This window comes from Myxine glutinosa, chromosome 3 (genome assembly GCF_964187855.1).
Source record: "Myxine glutinosa chromosome 3, kmMyxGlut1.1, whole genome shotgun sequence".
NCBI classification, from domain to species: Eukaryota; Metazoa; Chordata; class Myxini; order Myxiniformes; family Myxinidae; genus Myxine; species Myxine glutinosa.
The window spans coordinates 2,131,278-2,152,822 of record NC_136263.1 but is presented as its reverse complement, the minus strand read 5'-3'; the positions used below and the strand labels follow the sequence as shown (position 1 = coordinate 2,152,822).

Below are 21,545 nucleotides of genomic sequence, written 5' to 3'. Positions count from 1 at the left end.
ATCATCTTCAATCATGTGATGGGGCAGTTGCCTTAAAACAACTTCCCTTCACCACCATGGACATAAGCCTGATGTTGCCTTAACAGTCAAGGTGGCTGCCTCAAGATCTTAGGGTCTTGAGTTTGAGCCCCTGTTGTGCCGTTGAAGTAACACCAGGTGGGCTGACTCAGCCTGTCATCTTTCCAAAGTCAAAAAATGAGAACGAGATGACTCGTAGCAGGGGCACTGCATTTGCAGCATAGCCATACTTCCAGAAAATGATGCAACCAGCAGCCACAGGCTGTATACAAAACAAACATGGACAACATCGATCCACTCTACTCTCCCAACAATGGATGGAGGCCCTCAATGTCAAACAAGACCAGGGCCCTCTCTGGACCTCTCACTTTTGTTACAATCTGGCATCCCGCCTTATTCTACATACCGTTTGCCTTTGGAATCCAAGGCCAGCTCCACTCGTGGATTACTGACTTCCTGCACTCTCACAGCCAATGTGGGGATCTCCTAACAGAACCCCTTCATCTCTTCTCTGTCAAGGCTCAGGAGCCCCAAGGCAATCCTCTGGGCCTAGCCCTATTCCTCATCCTCATCAATGATCTCACCGACTCTTGAGAAAATCCTCATCTATTTCCTGATGACCCACCCTCTGCCATGACTTCCCTCATCCTTCAGACAGGCAGCAGCTTCTTCCCTCTTCAGATCTTGACAATCACTTATTGTACACCTCTCCTTTCCTATGCCATCTCCAGGCGCTGCATGACGTCATTGCCGGGCACCGAAGGGGGCCCGGCAATGACGCACGCTGAAAGGGAGTACAGTTCTCACTCCGGTTTCTTGTTTGTTTGATTCGGATGACACAGTGGTGGTTTAGGTATTCGATTAGCCAATTGATTAATTATTTAACGATTATTATTTATTTATTTTCATTATTAATCTTTTTTTTTTTATTTTTTATACAGAATCGAGGCTCGTGAAAGAGCTAACATTTATCACACAAACAAATCAATCAGACAAACGAAGTATATAAAAGGGGAGCGGTAGACAAGATGGGGAGAGAAGGGGAAGCACACAACACAACATTTGAGAGCAGAGATATCGGGGGATGTGTGGGAGGGAGAGGGCTTGGGGGGAGGAGGCGTGGGAAGGGGGGGGGGGGGGTGGGAGAAGTATAAAACACAAGGACACCAAGGACTTCCAGGAAAGAAGTTGGTATTTCAAAAAAGTGGATTTGGGGTGAAATTAACGGGGGTAGAAAAGATCAAGGTTTTGGATGGGGGAAGATAAGAGATGGTGGTGAACAGCTGTTTTAAAGACCTGGAGGGAGGAATGGGATTGAAGAGAGTGAGGGAGTTTGTTCCAGAGGTGGGAGAAAAGAGGAATGAAGGAGTGAAGGTGAGCAGAAAGTCTTGATTTTTCCAGTTTAACCATAAGAGGGTTGCAGGCAGATCATGTGCGACCTGCAGGAATATTTGGGGGACAGAGCCCAGAGAGAGCTGGGGGGGGGGGGGGGCAAGGCCAGAGAGGAGTCGGTAGAAGACGGAAAGACCACCAACCTGCCTGCGGTGAGTGAGTGAAAGGCCCTCAGAGATAGCTTCATCGCAGGAGATTCCAATGATTCTGAACGCTTTGGTTTCAACAGCGTGAAGCCGAGCTAGGTGTGAGGCAGGAGCACCAGCCCAGAGGGGATAGCAGTATTCCATAGAGCTGCGGATGAAAGCCTTGTATGTGGTGAGGAGCTCAGGTGTGCCATGGAAGGACTTCACACGACGGAGGATGCCCAGTCGGCGACTGGCTTTGGAGGCCAGATTTGAAATGTGGTTTTTCCAGGAAAGATCATGGCAGATCGTGAGACCCAAAAGCTTGAGTGACAGAACTTCTTGGAGAGGATTATTCAGAAAGTGGATGGGAGGGTTGTCCAGTCGGTCTTTTCTGAGAGACATCGTAAGAGTGTGAGATTTGTCAGGATTGAAAGACATGTTCCACTAACTTGTTTGACCAGTCTGATTTTGTCCAGGTCTGCAGAGTGAGGAGGCTGCAGACTGCCGATCTGAGGGATGAGGAATGGAGTGGCAGAGAGTGGAGTCATCAGCAAAGAGGTAGAGAGGATTTTCAAGAGAGTCAGAGATCATTGATGAAGACCCGAAAAAGCACAGGGCCCAATTTTCTTCCTATCTGGGCAATATCTCAGGCACCTTTTGAGCTAGGAAGCTGATATTTGGACACAATAGTGACCAAGTGATGTGGCTATCAAGGATATTTTTGATTTGTTGTTTAATCAATTAATAAATTATTTATTGATTAATCAAATAATTATTTAATTTTTTCGATTAATGACTTATTTAATTAATTATCAAAAGGTTGCAGCTTTGAATGAAGCACTGGTAGTTTAGATATGCTATTAGCCAATTGATTAATAAAATATTTTATGACTATTATTTATTGATTTTAATTATGCAATTAATCAATCAATCATTGTGCGCCTCTCCCTCCCAATAGTCTATGAGCTGCACTGCGGTATTGCCGGGCGCAGAAGGCACCCCGACAACGCCGCGCTGGAGGATATTTAATTATTTGGCATGGGGGCGGTGTACTTTGAATGTATCTGTACTTGTCTTTCATATCTCTCATCTGGCCAATCTTTCTTAACAATCCTCTTCAAGAAGTTCAGTCACTCAAACTTTTGGGCCTCACCGTCAACCATGATATTTATTGGGAAAAGCACATGTCAGTCAGCTGCCAACTGGGCATACTGCGTCAAAGTCCTTCTTTGGCAGACCATTGAGCATACAGTGATGGCCAAAAATATTGGCACCCTTGCACTTTTTTTCAAATAACTACAATTTGCTCAAAAATAAGTTGAAATTGACAAAAGTATTTGGTCTCCACAATTTATTTCAATGTTAATATTACAGAACCTTTGTTTTTGATTCAGAACTTAATACTCGTCTTTCATATCTCTCTCATCTGGCCAATCTGGCACTCCAGGTCTACAAGACAGCTGTTCACCACCATCTCAGATCATCCCTCATCCAAAACCATGATCTTTTCTACCCTCGTTAACCTCCCCACCCACACCAAATCTCCAGATTTTCCTCCATGCATCTGTATCAATCTTGTCCAGCCCATGAATCCTGCGCCCTGCACCTCATCCTTTTCCACATCCCTCGTTTGTCTGTCTCTATCCATTTTGTCCCTCATCCCTGCTGTTGGTGTTCCCCTCTTGCTGCTCTTCCCTTTGTTCTGTTGCCTCACCATCCATTCTGTGTTCCAGCTCTTCCACGAGCCTTGAAATGGTATCCCCAAAAAAAAAACCAAGGTCACATGACAAATCCAACAGAAAGGAGCTCCGATACACTTAGCCTTTTAAAGCACCGTGTGTACCGTCCTTCTCACCTGTGTTGCGAATTATGTAATCCAAGATGACAAGCCTCTCAAACTGTTGCTGGAGGTCCCGCGCAGCATCCTCCGATATTGCTTCGCTCTCAAAACGCCGTAACCAGTACTCGGCATCACGGTAGCCATCGACAAACAGTTGAAAGGAACCAACCTATATAATGGAATATTCCATCAAAAAAACCTTCCACTAGAAAAATCACACTGCTAAAACAACTCCGGGAATAATGGTGTGCACCAACAGGTCCGTTCAAGGCACCTTTGGAGGAAGGCCGAGGCGGTTGAACCGGCGTCCAACGGTAGGCACCCTCTCCATGGCCAACTTCTTGCCATGGGACTTTGCACGGTCGATGGTGCTGTAGTTGAAAGCATCACTAGTGAGCCACACCACCTGTGATGTAGGACACGACGAGGTGGGGAGCATCGAGGGAATGGCGTGGAAATGTCAAACCTAAAAACAACTGGAACCACGAGATTTCCAACAACGCTCAAGTGATATAACCAGCATGCAGATCATTGTGGAATGCAGTGTTATATCATCAGATTAATCCAAACTAATTACTGTTACTCGGAAATAGCTCGTCATGGAGGGGTTAATCCCCCACATTTGATTCATCATTTGAAATGCAAGTCACCACCAGGTGGCGCTATGATTTTTGGGGCGTCCTCCACTCCACGAATACCCAGGTCGATTGCAATTTTTTTACCCTCCAACACAGGACCTGTATAAGGACATCAACACCATCATCTGGCCGCTGAAAAGCCAGACGTGTCAAACGTTTTCTGCGTTCACTCACAAAAGGGTTCACTGGTGGATTCTCTGCTCATGATGGCGTTAAATAAACAAAACTAGAATGGCACTCTTCGACATGCCTCCACCCATATTATTATATTATACATAATTGTACCAAGTTTTTTGTATACTGAATCGAGGCTCGTGAAAGAGCTGACATTTACTTCACAAACAAATCAAACAGACAAACAAACAAAGTATATCAAAAGGGGAGCGGTAGACAAGATGGGGAGAGAAGGGGAAGCACATAAACACAACATTTGAGAGCAGGGACATCAGGAATGTGTGGGAGGGAGAGGGCTTGGGGGGAGGCGGCGTGGGAAAGGGGGGGGTGGGATGGGAGAGGTATAAACACAAGGACACCAAGGACTTCCAGGAAAGAAGTTGGTATTTCAAAAAAGTGGATTTGGGGTGAAATTAGTGTGGGTAGAAAAGATCAAGGTTTTGGATGGGGGAAGATAAGAGATGGTGGTGAACAGCTGTTTTAAAGACCTGGAGGGTGGAGTGGGATTGAAGAGAGTGAGGGGGTTTGTTCCAGAGGCGGGAGAAAAGAGGAACGAAAGAGTGAAGGTGAGCAGAGAGTCTTGATTTTGGTAGTTTAACCATAAGAGGGTTGCAGGCAAATATTGTGCGACCTGTAGGAATATTTGGGGGACAGAGCCTAGAGAGAGCTGGGGGGGGGGGGGGGGGCGGGCAAGGCCAGAGAGGAGTCGGTAGAAGACAAAAAGACCACCAACCTGCCTGCGGTGAGTAAGTGAAAGGCCCTTGGAGTTAGTTCACCGTGGGAGATTCCAATGATTCTGAACGCTTTGGTTTCAACAGCGTGAAGACGAGCTAGGTGAGAGGCAGGAGCACCAGCCCAGAGGGGAGAGCAGTATTCCATTGAGCTGCGGATGAAAGCCTTGTATGTGGTGAGGAGCTCAGGTGTGCCAAGGAAGGACTTCGCACGACGGAGGATGCCCAGTCGGCGACTGGCTTTGGAGGCCAGATTTGAAATGTGGTTTTCCGAGGAAAGATCATGGCAGATAGTGAGACCCAAAAGCTTGAGTGACAGAACTTCTTGGAGAGGATTATTCAGAAAGTGGATGGGAGGGTTGTCCAGTCAGTCTTTTCGGAGAGACATCGTAAGAGTGTGAGATTTGTCAGGATTGAAAGACATGTTCCACTTGTTTGCCCAGTCTGTGATTTTGTCCAGGTCTGCAGAGAGTGAGGAGGCTGCAGACTGCCAATCTGAGGGTTGAGGAATGGAGCGACAGAGAGTGGAGTCATCAGCAAAGAGATGGAGAGGATTTTCAAGAGAGTCAGAGAGATCATTGATGAAGACCAGAAAAATCACAGGACCCAGAACACTGCCTTGGGGAACTCCAGCCTGAACAGGAAGAGGAGATGAGAGAAACACATTCAGGGCCACACGTTGACTACGACTAGACAGGAAGTCCGCCAGCCATGCGTGGAGATTTCCATGGATACCAAAGGAGGAGAAGCAGAGCGGGGTGTCAGACCGTATCGAAGGCACGTGATATGTCAAGGGAGACAGCTCTAATTTCCTGTTTGGCATTGAGGACCTCCATCCATTGTTGAGAAAGCAGAAGCAGCATGTCCAGAGTAGAGTGACCAGGTCTGAAACCAAATTGATGATCAGAGATCAAGCCATTGGAGAAGAGGAAAGTTTTCATATCCGAAGCAATGATGGATTCCATGACTTTGCTGATAATTGGGAGAAGGCTAATTGGTCTGTAGTTGCTAGGATCTATTTTTACACCTTTTTTGTGCAAAGCGGTGATGTTGGCTGATTTCCAAGCAGATGGCAGATGACCTTGAGCAAAAGAGAGGGTGAAGAGAACAGAGAGAGGGAGTGAAAGAGCGGAAGAACAGGATTTTAGGACCCGTGGGCTGATGCCGTCAGGTCCAGTTGCAGAATCAGAGTCGAGGGTTGACAGAAACTTTTCCACCTTGTCAGGTGGAAAGGACACAGAGTCCAGGAGCAGCTGGGTACGACTGGGTACGGTGGGTACAGAGAGGGATGGGTTTGGGACACAATATTTATAGGCAAACACAGAGTTGAGGCATTCAGCTTTTTCACGTGAGGAGTCAGCCATGTAGCCGTTTGAGGTGAGGGAGGGGATGGAGGGGGAACAAACACCAGAAACAGATTTGACCAGACGCCACCAGGATTTGGAAGAGGGAGACAGATAAGAGAGTTCGGTCTTGAGAACAGAGCGATATTGTTTCCTGGCTCTCCTGAGCCAGGAAAATCCCTTCAGCTCTTTGATTCAAAAGTTTGATTCAAATCCCTTCAGCTGTTCTCAAGTATCACATTTTTACCCGACATGACCCCTGACCTTTGATGCCGAAATCTAATCGGTTCATCTTTTCATAATATATACTTGTACCAACTTTGGTCAAATTCCCATTGCTGGTTCACAAGTTAGTGGAGTAACAGAATATTTACCCAACGGGACATCTAATATTTGACCTTTGACCTCTTCACAAAAAAATCTACACAGTTCATCTTTACATCATATTACATACCTTTACCAAGTTTGACTTGGCTCCGTTCAGCTGTTCTCAAGTTATAAACCTATTACAGACTCTGAGCTTTGACCTCTTGACCCCAAAATAAAATCAGTTCATCTTTGCATCATAATACATACTTGCACCAACTTTGATTAAAAAATCCCATCACTAGTTCACAGGGAACCGTGGTAACAGGATTTTTTACCTAACATCACCATCACCTCTGACCTTTGACACTGCGACCCCAAAATCGAACGAGTTAATCTTTACCTTGTTATACATACCTGCACCAAGTTTGAGGTAGATCCCTTCAGCCGTTCTCAGCTGGACGGACAACCCGAAAGCGTGCCTCCAGCGACTTCAGTGGAGGAGGCATAAAGAATACAATTGGATGCGAATGCGTCGATGGATATGTCTCCCTCACGTTATACGTTAACCCAGCATTATGTTTAATCTCAAAGGTCACATGAGAAATTAAAATTAAAGGTCACATGCGGCTGGCTGAACCATTATGCCACCGAGTCCGGTTTTCTAACATATAAGGAAGAAAGTTGTTGTTTGTTAACGCATTTGGACCCTGCAGGAACCATCCAGAGGAATGTCGAGGGCTATGTTTGGACAATAAAAAATGGACCCCAGATAAAATAGATAATTGGCCTCCAGGCCTCGATCAGGTTTTGTGCTTATACACTGCCTGCAATTTTTTCCAGGAGCAAGAGAGTAATATGTATTGTGAAGATCGTATGTTGCGGTCAAATGCATGCAAGCCAATAACGGAAACTATGTATTCCCTTGGTACGTTTATCCCCTACCTCTAATCCTCCCCATATCATACAATCCGTCTGTTGCTTTTTTTATCTTTAATCTACTGCGTCACGAAGAGCAGCATGGAAGATGCTCACCGAAGTACTTCTGGTGGCTTCGCTCGCACTAATGGAGGTAGCTCTGGCAAAGACCATTTAGGGTGCATTGTGCCTTCGGATTTATGAAAAGACCACTTGTTCATGCTCCCACACCTGTAATCCTCCCCGTCTCATGTGTGGAAATTACATGGGTTCAACTACTGATGTTAATTCCTCGATTTGTATTTCATTTTATTTTAGTTTTCACTCCAATGTCATGAAAACGAACTCTGCGTGCAAGTGATCTGCCCCTGGGCCACCAAGAGATTTTTTATTCTGATTTAGGGTTAACTCCCAAGGGAACACTTCTGTTTAGAAATATCTTAACTTACCTTGCATTATAAATACCGTAGAACCTCGCCATTCACGGTTCCGACATTGGCGGATTGCGCGCATTCGCGGTTCATACAATGTGGTCCGCTTCTAGTCGCGGCCATGTGCTTTACATATTCATGGACACAAAAACCTCCCCCACACATATGACAGTTTCAAAACGATCTTCCACCAGCAGCGCATAAACACAAGGCAGATCTAACCAACCATCTACCACCAGCCGCACACAACACTTCTCAAAGCATCTGCTACATATCACGCATAAACCATTTCCAGGCACACAAAAATCATTTCCCACCAGCCGCCCACGTAACATATCTAAAAGCATCTTCAACATGTCACACAACAATGGCCACTACCCACCCATCCTCCATCTACCAACAACTCCTGCACGAGTACCTATGTGTCTTGGGTTTCATTCATTCTTCTCATCCTGCTGCCATGACCTGCTGTGAACCTTCACGCTCATGAACTTTTGTGCACGTCGTTCTTCACGCTGCCTTAAACTGCTGAGATTTCACGCGCACGTGAACTTTTACGCACATCGTTCGATCATGGGTCCTAAGCGTATGAGAAGTGCAAGAGCCGTGTCCACCACCAAAAGGTGGAAAAAAGGTCATGGGCCTGAAAGTGGAGCTGCTTGACCGATGATCAAAAGGTGTCAGTGTGGCCTCTGTGGGCAGGCACTATGACGTGAACGAGTCGACTGTGCTACATAAAGAAAAGAAAAAAAAGAAAAAGCAATTTGGGAAAGTGTCGTGGCAAGCACAGTACCCAGCAACAAAGTGGTTAACCAGGTCAGGCACATTCATATCAAATCAATGGAGAAGGCAATGTGTGGATAGAGGATAATGCCCAGAGGAACATTCCTTTAAGCGGATCTCTGATTCACAAAAAGGCAAAAAGAGAATGTACGATCGTCTGGCCGGTATCATCTGGCTTGGGGCACTGCAACCATAAGCAATGCAGGTACAAGTGGCCGCAGTCCCTTCAAAGCCAGCAGGGGGTGGTTCGAGTGCTTCAAGCAGCGGTACGGTCTCCGCAATGTAAAGCTCACAGGCGAGCCTGCCTGAGCCGACCACAAGGGAGCTCAAAGTTTCCCTGCTCAACTCGCACAACTCAAGAATAATATATATACAGGGTGATTCAAAAGTAGCGCCCGATTTCTGTTTTTTCGGCTGTCAGATTCTTTCTGGGATGTCATGTTGTTAATAATTGTCGGATATAATTGTTGTTAATAATAAATATTGTTAATAATAAATAATCGTTAATAAATAGAAATCGGGCACTACTTTTGACTCACCCTGTATAATATATATATATATATATATATATATATATATATATATATATATATATATATATATATATATATATATATAGTTACGTTTGTGAGGGTAGGTATGAAATACCTAAGGAAAGTTCAGAATGCGTGGGTTTGATTATGGCCCATGTGACGCGAAGAAGAAGAAGCCATCTCGATGTACATAAGTAGGGATTCTGTTTAGAATAAGATCGTACATGTGTCTCTACACGAGGGCTAGAGCTATGCTAATTAGGTAGGGTTTAAGGATAACACCCAGCGTGTAATTGCCGCTGAGATTTTCCCCTACGTTTTTATGTCATCAAAAAGGGCTGCCATGACAACAGCCATAAAAGCCCGACAAACCCAGCACATTTGCCAATCGGCAAGTAAACCCCGACGTCATCCGAACATTCCCGAACAGATATTAGACTCCAACCCCCCCCCCCACCCCTCCGAAGTGTATCGATCTTTGTCATTGGGCGTCAAGCAAGGCTGTGTGGCCCCGCCCCGAAGACGATTGGTCGTGGCGATGGACTGATTTAATGGGACGTCGGTGATTGGACAGTGTGACATCAGCGGTGGAACATTCAAGAACATTCAATGTGACATCAGCGGCGTCTCATTTGAGAGAAAAAGGAAGCCGTCTCGCAAACTTGGTCTCTTTCTGGTCCTGCCGTTCATTGGAGGCGGTTGCATTTCTCTTTTGTGCTGGCTTTCAAAGAGGACGGCTGGTACCTGGTGTTGTCGTTTTTTGGGGTTTTTTTGTAAGCATTTTTTTGTGAAACTGTAATCATGTGCATTTGCGGTCGAAAACATTTTAAACTTTAAAATTTTCCTCCATGAATCAGGAACCGATAACGTATCCCCTTTTCCCCATTGAAACAATGCCGTGGCATACATTCATGGGATTTTCTTCGACATTCGTGGATTTTCATGACTCGGAACCTATCCGACTTTTTCCATTAAAACAATGCCCCACCATTCGTGGCACTTTCCAGGAACGTATCCCCCATGAATAGCGGGATCCGACAGTGTGTGTAACACACACACACACACACACACACACACACACACACACACACACACACACACACACACACACACACACACACACACACACACACACACACACACACACACACACACACACACACACACACACACACACACACACACACACACACACACACACACGTAGAAGTGTGTCCGAGCATCGATCTCTAACCTTCGTTTTGGGAACAATGTTGAGATTCAGCTTCTGGTCCACCAAGCTAGCACCTGCCTCGGAGAGGTATCCCTGATTTGGGACCAAGCAATCACGGCCAAAGCAGCAGGGGCAACAAACCTAGTGGAGACATGTAAGGGGTAAAAAAGTGTTATTATGCATGGAGTGAAGAAAAACGGCAAAAGGGGTGGGGGAGGGGATATCTTGAGAAACATAGTTAAGGAAGGGAAGACAATGGTAAGGTGAGGTAAGGGAGTATAGAAGTATAACGCTTCTCCAGGTAGGTGAGTCATCACAAGCATTCCAATTGAAACTGTACCTTGTCCGTTTAATTGATAAAAATGCATTGTAATGACAATAAACTCTGATGTATTGTTAATAAGACAAATAGTTTAGTTATTTGATGAATCTTAACAATACTATGCAATAGTTCATAATGATCTTGTAGAAAAGGATTAATTATATTATTAAGGCTGTGTGTGTATATACATTTTATATATATATACACAACTGTGAGAAATAGTAGAAACTCCACAGTACGAGCAGGGCGTCTCATTTGCATTAAATAAATAATCGGGAGGTTAAATCAGACGCGGACGGAGCTTCAGGACGTCGATCTTTAATTTGGCAAATTAAAGATCGACGTCCTGAAGCTACGTCCGCGTCTGATTTAACCTCCCGATTTTATATATATATATATATATATATATATATATAGAAAATATATATATATATATATATATATACATACACATACATATATATATATATATATATACATATAGAAAATATAATTTCAGTTCTCCAGCTTTCAATGAGTGCACGTAATGACGTCACCGCCATGTACGTACGCTCTGCCTGTCAAGCTCTCAGGAGAACCATCCGACAGAGCATAATTTTCATCTTAGTTCAGATACTGTCATAAGTGTATGAAAAACTCAGTTACCGACTTGGTTTCACCCTGTTGGGGCTCAGGGCAACGCAGCGAGTCCTGCATACACTTATGACTGAAAAACTTTCGGTTATATACCAGCTGTCGGATGGTTCTCGTGAGAGCTCGACAGGCAGAGCGTACGTACATGGCGGTGACGTCATTAGGTGCGCTCATTGAAAGGTGGAGAACTGAAATTAAATTTAGATTGGTTGCTCCCGGCCACATCCAGGCGATTCCTTATAATGTGCCATGTGGCAGACTGTGCTCATCACTCCCATTAAGGTACAGCAAAGCTGGATGGGATAACCTAATGACAGTTCAACACTGATGGTATGAAATCGCATATAACTAAAAAAACACGCACACGCGCACGCACACACTAATTCTGGTCGACTCAGTTATTGCTTTTGTGATGAAAAGACATACATAGTCACGTGAAAAAGTAAGTACACCCCATGTAAAGTTTTGAATTTTTCAACATATTTCAACATACAGCTATTTGATCTTCATTTCAACAATATTGATAGATAAAGGTGATATAATACAACAAATATCATGAAACATTTACATTTTGTAGTCCATTGTATAATTTAAATAAACATAAATGCAAATTTCGCATGTGGTAAAGTAAGTACACCCTTGGCTCCAAAAGGTGGTATTGCCCCCTTTGGCAGAAACAACCTCAGGTACGCGTTTCTTATAACCGTCTACCAGTCTCTGACATCGACTGGGAGAAATTTTTGCCCACTCCTCCATGCAGAATTCTTTCAGCTGTGCGATGTTTGAGGGGTTTCTTGCATGCACAGCTCGTTTCAAATCCCCCCACAACATCTCGATGGGATTTAGATCCGGGCTTTGACTTGGCCATTCCAGAACCATCCATTTCTTTCTTTTCAGCCATTCCTTGGTGGATTTACTGGTATGTTTAGGGTCATTGTCATGTTGCAAGGTCCACCTTCGGTCGAGCTTCAATTTTCCGACAGATGGCCTCACATTATCCTCAAGCACCCTCTGGTACAATGAATAATTAATAGTGGGTTCTATGATGGTGAGCTGCTCAGGCCCTGATGCAGCAAAGCTGCCCCAAACCATAATATTTCCACCACCATGCTTTACAGTTGGTATCAGGTTCTTGTGGTCAAATGCTGTCTTTGGTTTTCGCCAAACATGTCTTCTGGTACTGTGGCCAAATAGCTCTACCTTTGACTCATCTGTCCAGAGCACATTGTTCCAGAAGTGCTGGTCTTTGCCTCGGTGTTCATTGGCAAACTTTATTCTTGCCCTGATGTTCTTTCTGGACAGCAAAGGTTTCCTCCTGGCACACCTCCCATGTAGATCAAATTTGTGCAGCCTCTTTCTCATGGTAGACTCGTGCACTTTGACATCAACAGTGGCAAGAGCTACCTGTAGGTCACGTGATGACATTCTGGGGTTCTTAGAGACTTCTTTCAGCATCTTGCGGTCTGCTCTCGGGCTGAACTTGCTGGGGCGGCCTGGCCTGAACAAGTTGGCAGTTGTTTGGAATCTTCTCCACTTGTAGATGATCTTCCGGACAGTCGAATGATCGATTTCAAATTGTTTGGAGATCTTTTTAAATCCCTTCCCAGACTCGTCGGCATCTATAACCTACTTTCTGAAGGCCTCAGAGGGCTCTTTTGATCTAGGCATGGTGACGCTGCACACTTGAACAATAAAGAGCAAACCAAACTAAATGTCTGATGTTTAAATAAGACAAGTTCCTCCAAGATCCTCTCTAACGATAATAATAATAATAATAATGCATTTATTTTATATAGCGCTCTTCAGGGAGCCCAAAGACGCTTTGACAGAGTGCAAAACATAATGCATAGCAAAACATAAAAACAATTGCAAAAAACAAGAATCAATAGGGAAATATTCAAAGCAAAAAGGAAGGAGAAGGAGAAGAGATAGTCAGGGGTTAAATGCTGTGGGTTAAATGTTGAATGCAGTGTTGAACAGGTGGGTCTTGAGTGATGTTTTGAATGTGGTGAGTGAGGAGGAGTCTCTGATGGTGTGAGGTAGTGAGTTCCAAAGGGTGGGAGCAGCGATGGAGAAGGCCCTGTCCCCCCAGGATCTGAATTTGGTCCGGATAGGGGGGGGGGGGGGGTCAGGAGGTTGGTACCAGCAGAGCGGAGGTTGCGGTTGGGAGTGTGTCTGGAGAGGAGGTCAGCCAGGTAGGATGGGGCCAGGTTATGGAGGGCTTTGTAAGTCAAGAGGAGGATTTTGTACTGGATTCTCTGGGAGATGGGGAGCCAGTGAAGCTTGTAAAGGACGGGGGCGATGTGGTCACGGGTCCGGGAATGGGTGAGTAGACGGGCAGCGGAGTTCTGAATGTATTGGAGTTTATTGGTGATTGTTGAGGGTGAACCATAGAGGAGGCTATTGCAGTAGTCCAGACGGGAGGTGATGAAGGTGTGGATGAGGGTTTCTGCAGCCATGGAGGAGAGGGATGGACGGAGACGGGCGATGTTTTTCAGGTGAAAGCAGGCCGTCTTTGTGATCTGTTTAGTGTATTTGTCAAAGGAGAGGGTTTGGTCAAAGATGATGCCAAGATTCCGGATGTGAGGGGAGGTGGATACTGGGAAACCGTCGATGTTGAGGGCAAAGTTATTGGTGGATTTTATGAGCGTTTTTGGGCCAATGATGATTATTTCAGATTTACCAAATCAGAACGATGTTCTAATCATTTGCACCTGAGCTGGTGCACCTGATTCTAATTTTAGGTATTTGAAGTAGTGATAAATGTAGGGGTGTACTTACTTTTTCCACATGTGAAATTTGCATTTGTTTATTTAAATTATACAATGGACTACAAAATGTAAATGTTTCATGATATTTGTTATATTGTTGCGGATATGGGATTTGGCCTCCATATCCGCTTGTAAATATTCCCCTATTTCCCCAATACTCCCCAACTATCCCCAATCCCCCATTCCCTAGTCCCATTGCCTGTAAATAACACTCTGTAGCCCCGACCTTCCCCTTTTTCCCCCATTAAATGTCGTGCCCAGGTCCACCGCATCTCACGTAGACAACTTTAGGACCTCTTGCTAGTTATTCTTAGTCTATGTCAGTTAAGGACTCGTTTCCATTAATTCTGACTCTTCGTTGCACCAGAATGTGATTGTATGGCACCAGTAGTGAGTTTAGGACCTCCCCATACCTCCTCCCATCTTCCCCATGAAACAATAACAACAACAACAACAACAACTACAACCACAGCGGGGGCGGCGCGGCCGCGGTGCGGGGAGTGTGCGTCCTCACACCGGCTTGGTTAGCCGCCATTGCCATGTGCGCCCACGGGGTTACCACGAAGGGGCTGGCTGTCAGCTCCTCGTCAAGGGCGGAGCCCGGTAACCCCCGCACCCAATAAGAAGCAACGGGCCGATTCCATCTGGGGCGGAGCTAACGAGCCGAGGGCGTGTCACTCCCCGCCGGATATACGCAGCCACTTACCGGACGTGACGTCAGATGCGCCCCGAGCTTGAAGAAGAACCAGTCGCGACCTCCGAGCGCTGTGACACCTCCCTGCATCTACTGGACCGTACTGTATCCTGTCCTTGAGCCAAGAGTGCACCTTGAGCCATCGACTACCTGCCTTTCCTTGCCCTCAATCCCCGTGTGAGTCAGTTTTGTCCTGTTTATCCGTCGTCTGTCGGGACTACTATAAGACCGTAATTAAGTGCCTATCTTTCTATGCTGTCTCTCTCATCCCTGTAATCTAAACGTTCCGAACTATTATAACCTCCTCCGGAGGTCTTGAGAACTGTACCCCTGGTGTCGTGTCATTTAACCCAGCCGTTGTGTCCTTTCCTTAATTGATCTAGCATAGCGCGACTCGGCCAACGTTCGAGTATAATCGGGTAAACTGTGCAGACGTGGTCATACCAAACCGCTCGGTAAACCAACATCCACAACCGCGTCTGTAACATTTGGTGTCGAGGAGTGAGATTCGATCCGGAGCGCGTTTTACGCGCTCGAAATTATAACGGCGAAATTTGATTGTGTTTTACAAAATATAAAAACCCGAATTTTGAAAGTCGCGCTATGGCAGACCAAGTCGGCTGGGGTCCGGTAGAGGAGAGTGAGGCAGGGTCGATCCAGGACCAAATTGAGGGACATGAGGAGAGCGAAGCAGTGAGGGTAGCAGACGCACAAAATAGCGTCGTTGCGCCCGACGTTGCGGGCGCGCAAAATGGCGCCTCGCAAGAGCGCGCGGTAGCCGAGCCCGCTGTATCAACGGGCTTTAACATGCAGCCGATTTACATGCAGGCCCTCATTGCGCAGCTACAGGCAGCTGTACAGATGAGTATGGGGAGCCAAATTGAGCGATTGGGTGAGCGGTTGGGAAACCAAATTGTGGGAATGAGGGCTGATAGTGAGCGATTGGAGGGCCAAATGGGGGTAATGGGAAACCAAATGGGGGCAATGAGGGACGAAGCGAGGGGTACCGGTGAGGGGTTAGACAAGAAATTTGGGAAGTTAGACAATAATTTTGAGGAGTTAGACAAGAAATTTGGGAAGTTAGACAATAATTTTGAGGGGTTAGACAACGGGATAAAAGAAGTAAATAATGGGTTAATGGGGGTAGAAAACAGAATGGCCGCTCAAGAGAATCAAATGGAAGGGATGCAAAAGGGGTTAGAGGGGTTAGAAAACAGAATGGAAGGCAAATTGAGGGACATGAGGGACCAAGCGGAAAGGGAAGTTAAACAAATGGGGCAGCAGATAGAGGGGGTCAGAATGGGGGTAGAAACCAAACTGGATGCTCACAGGGAGGAAATGGAGCAGATGAGGGTGGCATCTGGGCAGGAGATGCAAGTGATGGGAGAGGAGATCAGAAGAGGTGTGAGTGAGGAGGTCGGAGGAGTGCGCGAGGAGGTGAGGCACTGTAAGGAGCGCATGGAGAAGGAGGTGAGAAAGGGGACTGTAAAACTGCAAGGGGGTATAGAGGAGTTGACGCTGGGAGTAGAACAACTGACAGTGGGACAAAAGGAGTTGGGGGACCAGGTAAAGAAGAACACAGCGGTAATAGGAGGGTTAAAAGCGACACAAAATGACCAAAAAAATGACTTGGTAGCGAGGAAGAGGGAATGTCAGATGGTACGTGAGGGACTGACAACGAGGTTGGACGAGGTGACAGAGGTAATGGAGACGAAGGACCGGCAGGTGAGGACGCACATGGAAACGGTCAAGGTAGCCTTGGAGGACGAGCTTGAGGAGACGTACCGGGGAATAAAAGAGGTGAAGCAGAAATTAGAAGAAGTGGAAGAAGGGGTGAGCGAAATTAAGAAGCAACGGAGAGGGGATAAGAAAGAGATAAAAGAGGAGATAAAAGAATTGGTCCAAGGTCTGTGTTTGGATCGTGATGTGCTCATTAACCGGATGAGGGATTCGCAGGTGATGGAGGAAAAGCGAAGAGGAAGAGGACCCGGTGTAAGTGGTGACCAATATGGTCGTGCGTATGATGCGCCAGGGGATTTAAGAAGCTTGGGGGTCGAGATGGACCCGGGTGTTCGTGAGAGGCCGTGGGTGAAGTGTGCGACAGGTCTGGTGTGCGAAAAAGGAGGTGTGCGAGAAAGTCCGACTCTGGGGTGTGTGAGGAAAAAGTGCGTGCCAAGGAGTGAGGGTGCTGGCGAGAGTGAGTCGGTCGTAGCGCGTGTGCGAGGGAGCACATGGAAGCACGGTGTGGTAAGTGTTACAGAGGGTGTGACGGGAGAGTGTGCGCGAGAAAGGTGTGTGACGGACAGGTGCATGGGGAAAGAGTGCGCTGTCAAAGGCAAGGAAGAATGCACACCTGTGGTGAGTGTTACAGAGGGTGTAACGGGAGAGTGTGCGCGAGAAAGGTGGTGTGTGACGGACAGGTGCATGAGGAAAGAGTGTGCTGTCAAGAGTAAGGGTGAGTGCGCTGTCAAGAATGGTGGTGAGAGGAGTGAGAGTGACAAGGAGCGTGAGTGGGAATGCACGCTGGAATTGGTGGTGAGGCACGTGGTTGGGTGTGCGAATGAGAGCACACCTGTGATTGTCACAGAGGAGGTGACCGAGGAGGGGGCGCGAAGAGGTGTGTTGGTGAGGTGTGCGACCAACGAATGTGTGCCAAAGTGTTCGGTGGTCAGGTGTGTGACCAAGGCTGTGAGTGGAATGAGGGTACCTGGGTGTGTAAGGAAAGGTACGAGGAGCATGGGCACGGCTGGATGTGTGAGCAAGGAACGGGCTGTGGGGTGTAAGCATGCAGGTGAGGCATCGAAGGTAACCAGGTTAGAGGTTAGGTCGACTTTTAGCCGAATCGGGCCCTCGGTGCGTGCCGGGCCTCGCTTTGAGCGGCCGCGTCCGTGCTCCACTAGGCGGAGCGGGCAGCTGGATAGGAAGGGTCGTCATGGCGACCACGTTTTGTTAAGACGTGCCGGCAGGTCGAGATCGGGACATTGGATGGCTCCACGCCGAGATGGTGCGTGGGATCTCGGCCCGGGTAAACCTCCTTCCCTGCACCGAATGCGGGACGTATCCAGCCGCTGGCACCAAACAACCCGCATTCATGGCTTGGCTGTACGCAGCCGAGCTTTAGAAGTAAATTGGCGCACCGAGAGGCATTAGTGAGTCGACTGTGTGATGAGGATAGTGTTTTGGACCCAAAATTAGAGAAAAACAAAATTTGATGATTGGCAAGGGATTGGCAGTAATGATTGGCAGATGATGGGCAGTGATTGGCAAATTTTTGATTTGTTGAAATTTGATGTGCAAAATTGGTAGTGGGAGATACCCGATGTGGTGGGATGGCAATTCTGTCATCCCTCACAAAAGTGGGGCAAAGGAGCAATAGCTTATGGGGTGTATGGCAGTGAAAACTAGCCCGGGTGGGTTAGGTTATATTGGTAGGGATCTAGCGAAGATGACATTAGGTAACGTTAAGTCTAGTTAGTGACTGATACCTGTAGTGGGGACGCAGGTAGATTAGTGTGGATTATAATGACGTGGGAGCGCAATAGTTTAAAGGGACGACTGGCAAGCGCAAGTTTCAGTGGGGAGTAGTTAGCTGAGATGATGCCGTGTGTGTGAGGATTGAACAGGTGAGAATGGAACAGGTGTGATTGCACAGGTGTGCAACTGGACAGGTGTGTGGAGCAATGGATGAGTAGTGAGTGTGGTGGATCAGCGCGAAGGCGCTTGGGGAGAGAAGGGTGCAGGCGGCACCAAGAATGAGAGCACAGGTGTGCAAGTACAGGTGTGGGGAGAGAGTTGGAGTAAGTGGTACGGAGTGGTGTGCATGGTGCGAAGGTGTGAATGGGGGAAGAGTGGACCCCCATCACGGATACCCGGGGCGGGTAGTGTAAGTGTTAGGTAGAGGGTATAGGTAAATTGTGGTTGGATATTGGCATTTGTGGTGCGGTTGCAGAATGGTATTGTGGATGGGTGCATTAGTGTTGTGGAAATGGCTGGGCGTGTAGCCTGTTAGTGTGTGTAGTTGGTTTGGGCACTCCACCACTGTGAGGATGTCGGCCAGGTGAGGCCGCAGGTGGGCTCTGGGAGCCGTTAGTGTCAGTGGGGCCCGAGGATCCGGAGGACGGACCCGGGTAGCCCAGTGCCAGAGAGGGCACCGAGTGGGGAGAGCGCCAGAGGGCCTTCCCCAGGTAGTTAGGATAGGGTGAGGAGCAGGTAAGCTCGGAGGCAACTGCAGTGGTGGAGGTGTGCAGGTGGGTAGACCCGCTGGGAGAGGTACACGCCACAGCCCAGAAATTGTGCGAGGGCACCGGGAGATGAATCGGGGGAGTGAGACCCCAAATTGAAAAGCACCACAGTTGGTCAATGGGAATTGGTTTTTAGAACCCATAGTGTAAGAGGGCCAATGGTTTGGCAGGGAAAGACCCCGGGTAATGTAAAGTTGTTAAAGTCATTTAGGCAATAGTTAGGATTGATGAACCTGTCGCACCATACGCAGCCACTTACCTGTGGTGATGATGATGACTCCACACCTGTGTTTTCTTTGTTTTGTGTTGCAGGAAGTAAGGATTGCTGTTGGATTTGTGAGACGCATCACGACGTGGATGAGACATTGGGGTGATTCCATCTCTCCCTCCCTAGGAGGGACTGATGATGAATTGGTGATAGCAAATTTTGATGTTGAGTTGGAGATGGCAAATTGTGATGAGAGTTGGAAATGGCAAATTTGATTGGTTAGGAGGGAGAGAAGACGAATTTGGTTTATGGGAGGAACGGGGAAGACAGTAGGGACGTTTGTTGATTTGTAAAATAGATGTTTATGGGTAGTGTTGTGTTTTGTGGATACAGTAAGGGGTAAGGGAGGGGCCATGTAGGTTACCTGGTGGGGGGGGGGGGGGGGGCGTACGGTAGGAACGTACCTATCTCACCTGGTTCCCATGTGCCCCCAGTGTGCATTACCTTACATTGCGTGCACTTTTGCGCCCTTACCACCTTACTCACTTGTCTGCTTCTTTTGTCTCCCACCTCCGAGGATCTGGCTTTGGGGCAGAGAGAGAGGAGAGAGAGGTGCTGGCTCCGCAGTTGTGGGCCTGCACTTTCGCTGCTTGCTGCCTGGATCGATACACCATATGGACCGCAATGTTTGTGGCCACCCACAATGGACCGCAGTTCTTTTGTGGCCAAGCACCACCCATGGATGGACCTATGGGTCAACGTGGCACCTATGCCCTACAGGTGAACCACTAATAGTTGGCCCCCTGACGGCCACAATACAGAAATGGACGCGGTTGGCGCCTTTCTTTATTTTTAAAGAAGCCAGAAGGCCAAGTGCACCACATGAAGGCAAGACCAGCGGCAGAACATCGGCCGGCTGCGACACCACCGGTGATTTATAAACACTTTATTGGTGCACCGGATGGTGCTGACTGTACATTATGGGGTGGTGCTTTTGGTGCTTGGAAGGGGTGCTCTGCACATTATTAAAGGCCGTAAGGCCACAGAGCACTCGTGGGTTGGTGTATCGATGCTGGCATGCGTGCTCTCTCTATGCATAACATCTGCATGTGTTCCTCCAAAAACAGGTCCTGGATCGTAGTGTAAATATCAGCGTAGTCTTATGTAAATAATGCTCCCTACCGGCTGTATGTTTAGTTTGAGGATTCTTTCCGCGATTCGGTTATCCTGTGGGTGTGTTTCTGTGAGGAGAAGGGTGCAACGTCGCAGGGGGACATATTTACTCATTTGTGAATATCTGTAAAACTGTCGCACTCAGGGTAGAGTTAATAGTAGAGGGAACTACATCCGAGTGCCACACTAAAGTAGGTAAAAATTTATCGGGTCGGGACGCCCCGAGGGTAGAGAAGGGTGCAATGTTGCGGATATGGGATTTGGCCTCCATATCCGCTTGTAAATATTCCCCTATTTCCCCAATACTCCCCAACTATCCCCAATCCCCCATTCCCTAGTCCCATTGCCTGTAAATAACACTCTGTAGCCCCGACCTTCCCCTTTTTCCCCCATTAAATGTCGTGCCCAGGTCCACCGCATCTCACATAGACAACTTTAGGACCTCTTGCTAGTTATTCTTAGTCTATGTCAGTTAAGGACTCGTTTCCATTAATTCTGACTCTTCGTTGCACCAGAATGTGATTGTATGGCACCAGTAGTGAGTTTAGGACCTCCCCATACCTCCTCCCATCTTCCCCATGAAACAATAACAACAACAACAACTACAACCACAGCGGGGGCGGCGCGGCCGCGGTGCGGGGAGTGTGCGTCCTCACGCCGGCTTGGTTAGCCGCCATTGCCATGTGCGCCCACGGGGTTACCACGAAGGGGCTGGCTGTCAGCTCCTCGTCAAGGGCGGAGCCCGGTAACCCCCGCACCCAATAAGAAGCAACGGGCCGATTCCATCTGGGGCGGAGCTAACGAGCCGAGGGCGTGTCACTCCCCGCCGGATATACGCAGCCACTTACCGGACGTGACGTCAGATGCGCCCCGAGCTTGAAGAAGAACCAGTCGCGACCTCCGAGCGCTGTGACACCTCCCTGCATCTACTGGACCGTACTGTATCCTGTCCTTGAGCCAAGAGTGCACCTTGAGCCATCGACTACCTGCCTTTCCTTGCCCTCAATCCCCGTGTGAGTCAGTTTTGTCCTGTTTATCTGTCGTCTGTCGGGGCT

At 47.5% G+C, this 21,545-nt stretch overlaps 1 protein-coding gene across 2 annotated transcripts in view; it reads right to left on the bottom strand.

Moving 5' to 3' along the window:
• Positions 1 to 21,545, bottom strand: part of LOC137423825 (phosphatidylinositol 4-kinase type 2-alpha) — a 63,969-nt gene that overhangs the window by 22,162 nt on the left and 20,262 nt on the right. For both annotated transcript variants that reach the window (XR_013622776.1, XM_068111357.2), the window contains exons 4-6: positions 10,470 to 10,589; positions 3,653 to 3,784; positions 3,394 to 3,547 (exon numbers count right to left, since the gene is read on the bottom strand). Coding sequence is in view for 1 of the 2 variants with exons in the window: in XM_068111357.2 (XP_067967458.2) it covers positions 3,394 to 3,547; positions 3,653 to 3,784; positions 10,470 to 10,589 (406 nt within the window). In the remaining variant the exon portion in view is untranslated. The remainder of the gene's footprint in view (positions 1 to 3,393; positions 3,548 to 3,652; positions 3,785 to 10,469; positions 10,590 to 21,545) is intronic.